The sequence below is a fragment of the Antechinus flavipes genome, chromosome 3 (genome assembly GCF_016432865.1).
Source record: "Antechinus flavipes isolate AdamAnt ecotype Samford, QLD, Australia chromosome 3, AdamAnt_v2, whole genome shotgun sequence".
Taxonomy (NCBI): domain Eukaryota; kingdom Metazoa; phylum Chordata; class Mammalia; order Dasyuromorphia; family Dasyuridae; genus Antechinus; species Antechinus flavipes.
In genome coordinates this window covers 10843455-10850772 of record NC_067400.1, presented here as the reverse complement: position 1 = coordinate 10850772, position 7318 = coordinate 10843455, and the positions used below count along the sequence as shown (strand labels likewise).

General features: G+C 42.5%; 1 protein-coding gene across 1 annotated transcript; it reads left to right on the top strand.

The window, feature by feature from the left end:
• Nucleotides 1–6024: 6024 nt before the first annotated feature.
• On the top strand, nt 6025–7064 carry LOC127556970 (visual system homeobox 1-like; the record flags this gene model as incomplete). Its single annotated transcript, XM_051990476.1, is given in 2 exon segments — nt 6025–6192; nt 6194–7064. Coding segments are annotated over 2 exon segments (972 nt in total), but the record flags the coding sequence as incomplete, so codon positions are not given.
• Nucleotides 7065–7318: the final 254 nt, after the last annotated feature.

The following is a 7318-nucleotide window of genomic DNA, read 5'->3' as shown; positions in this document are numbered from 1 at the left end:
CGAGATTAGCAAAAAAAGGAGTGAACAATTATCCCCGATTTCCTGCAGAGATTTCTTCCAGCTGTCTGACATACAAGCGGACCCGCAGCCCTCCCGTGGTTCTGCAGGACCAGAACCCGAGGGAGCCAGCCCCCAGCAGGCACTCACCGAGAATCTTCAGCGAGCGCAGGGAAGAAGTGGGGGCCTGCCCTGGGCTCCCAAAGGGCTTCAGATAAAGTGGAGGGGAGCAGTGATCAGCGAGTTCCCGAATCTCAGAAGTGGAAGGCTAGTGGAGGCTGTTGCTGTAATCTGGATTTGGCCAGAAATCTCCTCCAGATGTTCCCGAGGGCAGCCACCCAGCGATGCCCTTCGAGGAGTCCCTGGCTGTCTCCTGGGGCAGCCCGTTACCCAGGGGAGATCAGAAACTTCCGGGGAAGCTTTTGCCAGAATCAAGCTGCAGTCTGTTTACCATAATCAGAGTAAAAAAAAATAGGACTAGTTAAAATTTATCTCGTGCTTTAAGATTTGCAAAGCACTTGACTTATATTATTTCATTTGACATAGAATTTTATTAAATCTGTCTATCCATCTGTCTTTCTACTCCCTCCTTCCTTCCTTCCTTCCTTCCTTCCTTCCTTCCTTCCTTCCTTCCTTCCTTCCTTCCTTCCTTCCTTCCTTCCTTCCTTCCTTCCTCCTTCCTTCCTTCCTTCCTTCCTTCCTTCCTTCCTTCCTTCCTTCCTTCCTTCCTTCCTTCCTTCCTCCTTCCTCCCTTCTCCATTCACAACAACCTCAAGGGACAGGTGCTATTTTGACCTCAATTTACAGACAGAGGTACAGTGATTTCCTCAAGATCACCCCACTAGGAAGAATCTAAGCTCAGAATGGACCCTGAGACTTTTTGAATCCAGATATATGTCCTATAAAACTCCTGATAATAATAGCAGACGTTTACAAAATATTTTATGATTTGTAAAATATACTATGCCCTCATGAAAACCTATTGAGGTAGGAGTTATACATAATATGATTTCCAGTTTTTAGAGAGATGAGAATCTGAGAAGTTAAATTTGCCTTCATCCTGTATGGGGAAAATATTAGGGGTATGCTTCAAATACATATCCTTGGGACTCCAAGGTCATTGCCCCCAAAAGGTAGCCTTTGCAAGCTATGGTCTTTCCAATCTAGGTTCAAAGTTTATGTTTCCAAATTTGCCATCTCAGCAATGTGGGTATTGCCACCATTGCTTTAGGCTACAATATTTTAGTTTTATCGTTCCCTGTGGTCTTGAGATCTAACCTATTCCCATCTCACTGGATGACTAACTTGGACTCTTGGGGCACGAGTCACAGAGGTTTCTGAACAGAAAAGTCAGGGTGTTCAAGGGGATGATGTATATACTAGTCTGCAAGCTTAAGGGCCAGACTGGTACTAAAGAAAAACCTATGAGCCAATTACTGAAAGCCCTGAGAAAAGTGGGGAGGAGGGGGCAGTGTGATGCAAATGGCAGCAGTGGACATGGCAGACCAGAAGGCTGTAGAATATGGGGGGCAACTATCTGCAAATTTCATTGATAAATTATTCAATTTGGCTCATACGTTGAGAAAAAGCACCTCACACACTGAAGACAGCAGCCAGGGATAAACATGGTGTTGCCTTCTGGAGGGACCAAGATTTCTCACTGATGCAAGCAAAATGTCACATGAGCTGCAAGGAAGAACCCTGTGAGGGATGATGAATCAGACCCTTATGTTATTCCAATCAATCTTAATTTGCTCTGATTCCATAGGGGTAGTGATAAGTTCTGAAAGCAGGTCTCAGAGCTGTGAACCTCATATTGCAAGTTCATTTGCTCAATCACAGGAAGCGGACCAAAGAACCTCCATTCTGGTTTTTTCCTGTTGTGGTGACCAAACCTACAGTGATAGAGACTACTCAATCCCATAGAAAGTCCCCCTGCTACTTTTGTTGCTCCTCCACCTCTTGTCATCCCTCTTTAGCCTTCCATAAGGAAATCACTGAGCAGAGAGAAAATGAGAGACCCTAGATCAGTGGTTCTCAAACTTTTGCTCTCAATATCTTTATCCTATTAAAAACGATTGAGAATCTGTCCAAAGAGTTTTTGTTTATGTGGGTTATAGTTATAGATATTGATCACATTAAAAATAAAAATTAATTATGAATTTGTAGACTCTCTGAAAGGATTTCAGAGATTCCCAGGCTGCTCTGGACCATACTTTGAGAACCACTGCCCTAGACTATGGCTTGCCCTTCTACCAGCCTGTAAATGTTTGGGCAATGGCTTGGTAGGACCTTGAAGGGTCAACATAGGTCTGTTAAGGTCTGCTCACCAGCCTGTTTGTCAACCAATAGTATTCCATACTTTGTATAGATCCTCCTGGAGGCCAGTGACATTGTGTATTTTGGGTCCGCTTCTGATTATCAAACACTTTAAGATGTGAAAGGGAGTGAGCTTCTCAGGATCTGAGGATCATCTGAGCTCCATTTCATTAAAGGGGAACATGGATCCTTTAATAAAATGTCACTGACTCAGAACTCTATCTCAGTGGTTTTTGTTGCTAATTGGGCAATTATAAGCCCCACAAAAACTTGACCTTGGGGATGTGGGAAGGCTTACAAGTGGAGGTGACTCTGACCTGGGTCTTCAGGATAGGGGTCTTTCAGGGATTTCCACAAGTAGACTCTTCCAGAGATAAGAAACAGCAGGAGAGGCTGAATTGAATGTGAAGAAAAGTAAGAAATACGGTTTGTCTGGAGTCTATGAAGGGGATGCAGATAGGCCTGGAAAATAAATAAATTGTAGACAAATTTCAGAAGGCCTTGAATGTTAAGCTCAGGACTTGAGGTTTGAATCATTAGACAATGGGAAGCTATGCAAGATTTCTGAGCAGGAAACCATTGGGAACCTTCTTCTATCAGCTGTGGAGAATAGTTTTAAAAAGAGAGGGGAAAGGAGTAGTGAGTTAAAACACTGTAATAATCCTGGCAGGAAAATAAGCATTTATGTAGCACCTATTATGGATCTGTCATTGTGCTAAGAATCTTACAAGTGCTTTATTTCACCTCACCACAACCCTGGGAGAGAGGTGCTGATTATCTTTATTTTACAGTTGAGGAAACTGAGACAAACATAAGTTTTAATGTAATTTGTCCAGGGTCATATGGTTAGTTAATATTTGAAGCTGCATTGGAACTCAAATATTCTTGAGTTCAAACAGTGCTCTAAGCTCAGAGCCACCATAAGGGCTTGAAATAGAGCAGAGGTTCTTAACTCGGACTCCAAAGACCCTTCTTCTTCCCACTCCTACCTCCAAGCTTCCATGGATATATTTCAGAATGCCCTGAATTTGGATCAGATAAATAAGTTAATCATTATATTTCATTGTAGTTAATATTCTTTGTAATCCCATGTTTTACATATATATATATATATATATATGTTGGAATCCTTACAAACTGCTAACTAATTAGAGTTGATCTAATCTTACAAGAAGATGTTTTGGGCAGAACCTGAAACAAGGTACTAAGTAGAACTAATTAGTACAATGCTTGTGTTTGCACCTTTACTCATTGGAGTTCACAAGTATGCCAGCTTCACAAAGTAAACTTTGTACCTTTGTGAGTACACATCTCCCATAGTGCTCTCTGGCCTAAAGAGCTTTAAGGGAGGTGTGAACACAAAGGTGCAAACACAAGCATTGTACTAATTAATTCTATTTAGTACCTTGTTTCAGGTTCTGCCCAAAACATCTTCTTGTAAGATTAGATCAACTCTAATTAGTTAGCCTTTTGTAAGGATTCCAACATCTATCTATCTATCTATCTATATATATATAAAGAGCTTCCCAAAGGGCCAAAGATTTCCCCAGACTTGTCTAACAAAGGAATCTACCAATAAAGGTGGAAGATTCCTGAGCTAGAGACAAGTAGTAGCGCCAACACAATATTGGATTAGAACTTTGAAAAATTAGATTCAATCTGCCACTTAAGAGGTCCATAAAATACTTAATCCCTCTAATAGTAACGGGTTTCTCGGAGATAGAATTCTATACTTGGAATCAGGAAGTTTTACTTCCTAGCTGGGTGACACTGGGCAAATAAGTCATTTATCCGCTGCTTGTCTCAGTTTCCCCCACAGTAAAATAGGAAATAATAATAACACCTACCTCCCTGGGTTGTTGTGAGAATGGGATTTGTAAAGTATATGATTGAGTCATTTCAGTGATATCTTACTCTAACCTATTTGGGGTTTTCTTGGCAAAGATGCTGGAGTAGTTGGCGGTTTCCTTCTCCAGCTCATTTAATAGATGAGGAAACTCATTACATGCATGAAAAAAAAAATTTAAATGAGAATACGGCTCCAGACAAAAGAAAATCCCTAGTGAAACTCAGAAAGCAGAAGAAACAATGCTAAGTCCTCACTATAAGAACGCTGCCTGTGCACTTCAAAGGGCGTCTTCTGTCCCCTGTCCATGGTTCCGGTTACACAAATTGGAGAACGGTATCTGCTTTCTCCTTGTTGAGAGAAGGGTGAGAATGATGAGGTGTGGATCGTGGCAGGAATATGGGTTGGTCTCCTAGTTCTCCAAAACGCCAGATTAGGGCTAGAAATTCATTAACACAAAAGGCTGTGATAAGAAAAGGCTTTTTTTATTAGGAAGACTCCAAGAGGCAATCTCAAGTGATTTGCAAAGAGACATTTTCTAGAGACTTATTTTATACAGGAACAGAATAATAGAAGGGAATAGGCAAAGCCATTTAAATTTTGCTTCCAGAGAGGTGCATACTTTAGATAATCTTTTTTCCGGCTTCCAGAGGGTGTGAGACCATATAAGTTTGTGTATGAAAAGAGTCTTTCTCCCGGAGTTTCTTCCAGAGAATGTAAATCCACTAAGTTTGTTCCGGGACAGGCTGTCCAATTTTAATCATCAAGATTAAAGGAGGAAATGAAAATCAAGGCTTGAAAAGGCAAAGTCTGGAGAAATGGTCACAGTAATTTAGGCTCCTTAAGCAGGAAAGCTTCACATCCCCCTGAAGAATGGCAAAGTGACCACTGATCCTTATAATGAGACCCTGCAGCTCTCAGAGACACTTTCATTTAGAGACTCAAGGGCCCGGCTCTGGAAAAGAGAGGTAGAGCCCATTGCGAGAATGAAATCAGGCAGCTCTGGTGTCTGCCCCTCCCATAAACCTTCTCTCTTCCAAATATAACCTTTGCCACAGGATGGCAGAAGTATAGAGACTTGGTTTAGGGCATTCTTAGTGTTGATTAACTCAGTGCCCCTAAGTAAAATAAAGGCAGATCAAAGGGAATTTCTTAAACACCTACTATGTGCAGCCATTGTAAGAAGGAAACACAAAAGATAAGTGTTGGAATCTTTACAAACTGCTAACTAATTAGAGTTGATCTGATCTTACAAGAAGATGTTTTGGGCCAGAACCTGAAACAAGGTACTAAGTAGAACTAATTAGTACAATGCTTGTGTTTACACCTTTCCTCATCGGAGTTCACAAGTTTGCCAGATTCACAAAGTAAACTTTGTACCTTTGTGAATTCACACCTCCCTTAAAGCTCTTAGGGCCAGAGAGCACCATGGGAGAAAACCCATAATCCCATTCTCTCAGAAGATTCACATATAAGGCCAGTGAAGAGAGAGCTATTCCAGAATAAATTCCACTTGGCTGGCTGGTGGCAGAAGAAAGAGTTTTCAGAGGAAGAAGCTACGAGTCGAGAGTTCAGTGGACAACCAGATTCATCTTCATCTCACATCACTGTGGTAGGTGGCTGGGCTCCTGCACTTCCCCCACTGAGACCAAGCTGGTCTGAAAGACTCACCAGAAAGCTAGCCGAGTCCCAAGTGAAGGAAACAAGAGATTCATTCCATCTCTGTGCTGGTTTGAGACTGAAGAAAGCAGAGGCAGAGGCTAAAGGACAGAACCTTTGGATTTGGAAATATTTGGAGGGCTCTAAGCTAAACCGGCTGTGTTTTGAGAAGAATAAGAACTCCAACATTTAAACTCCAACATTTTGGATATGAGAAGGCTTCCCTCATTCTACGATCCAAAGGCTTCGCCATCAATGACTTGCTGGGCGAGGCAGAGTTGCAGCCTCCCAATGGCCCTGGAGCTGGCTCAGGATGCCAGATCCCCTCTGGGGCTGGACTGGGGCCAGGTCCTGGGACTGGAGCTGGAATCAGGGGGGACCTCTTTGCCCGGGGGCTCCTTGCCCTTGGGTCTGGGCTTCTTCTGTGGCTTTGCAGCGCAGCAACCCCCGGCTGGTGGGACCCCCTATCTGTTGCTCACGGACATCCCCTTCCTGCAATCCCGGGGACCGGACCCCCATCAACATCACGAGCATCACCAGCGATACCTGCTGGGCTCCGAGAAGCCCAAGGAAAGTGTTTCTGATGAAGACGGTCTGTCTGAAGACAAAAATGAACTGAAGACACCCTCATCACATATTAAGAGGAAAAAGAAGCGGCATAGGACAGTTTTCACTGCTCACCAACTGGAAGAATTGGAAAAGGCTTTTAATGAGGCACATTATCCAGATGTGTATGCCAGGAAAATGTTAGCTCTAAAAACTGAGCTTCCAGAAAACAGGATACAGGTCTGGTTTCAAAATAGAAGAGCCAAATGGAGGAAGAGGGGAAAATGTTGGGGTAGGAGCAGTGTCATGGCAGAATATGGTCTTTATGGTGCCATGGTGAGACATTCCATACCACTTCCTGAATCATTCATCAACTCTGCCAAGAGTGGGTTGGTGGGCTCCTATGCTCCATGGTTACTTGGGATGCACAAAAAATCCATGGATGTGACAAGGAAATCAGGTGAAGAAAAAGTATCAGAAAACTGGGGTTATGACCACTCAGAGGAAGACTTGAAGTCAAAGCATGGAGAGCCCCAGTTGAGCTCTGAAAAAGTCAATCTCCTGGACAGCTCAGAAGACATTGCTATTGATCTCTCCAGGACAGCAAAACAGGAGAAGAAAGCACACTGAAGGCCTTGGATGCTAGGATCACATAAGTAAAGATTGCATCAATAAGAAAAGCATTGGACATTGGGAATGAGAAATGAGAACCACAGAAGGAGAATAACTTCCTGTGGGCCTTCCCGAGGCACTTGGGGACATGTGCCTAATTAGCACTAAAATTTTTCAGATATTAAAATTGTATGAATTATATTGATTTATTCTTGTTTCTATTTATGGAGTCAGGATCAGATATGTCAATAAAATTTTCATTTTAAGCTTCAAAGCTGCTAAGGACAAATTAGTAATTTAGAAAAACCTCCAATTAGTTTTAGAATGGAGAGTTCAGTA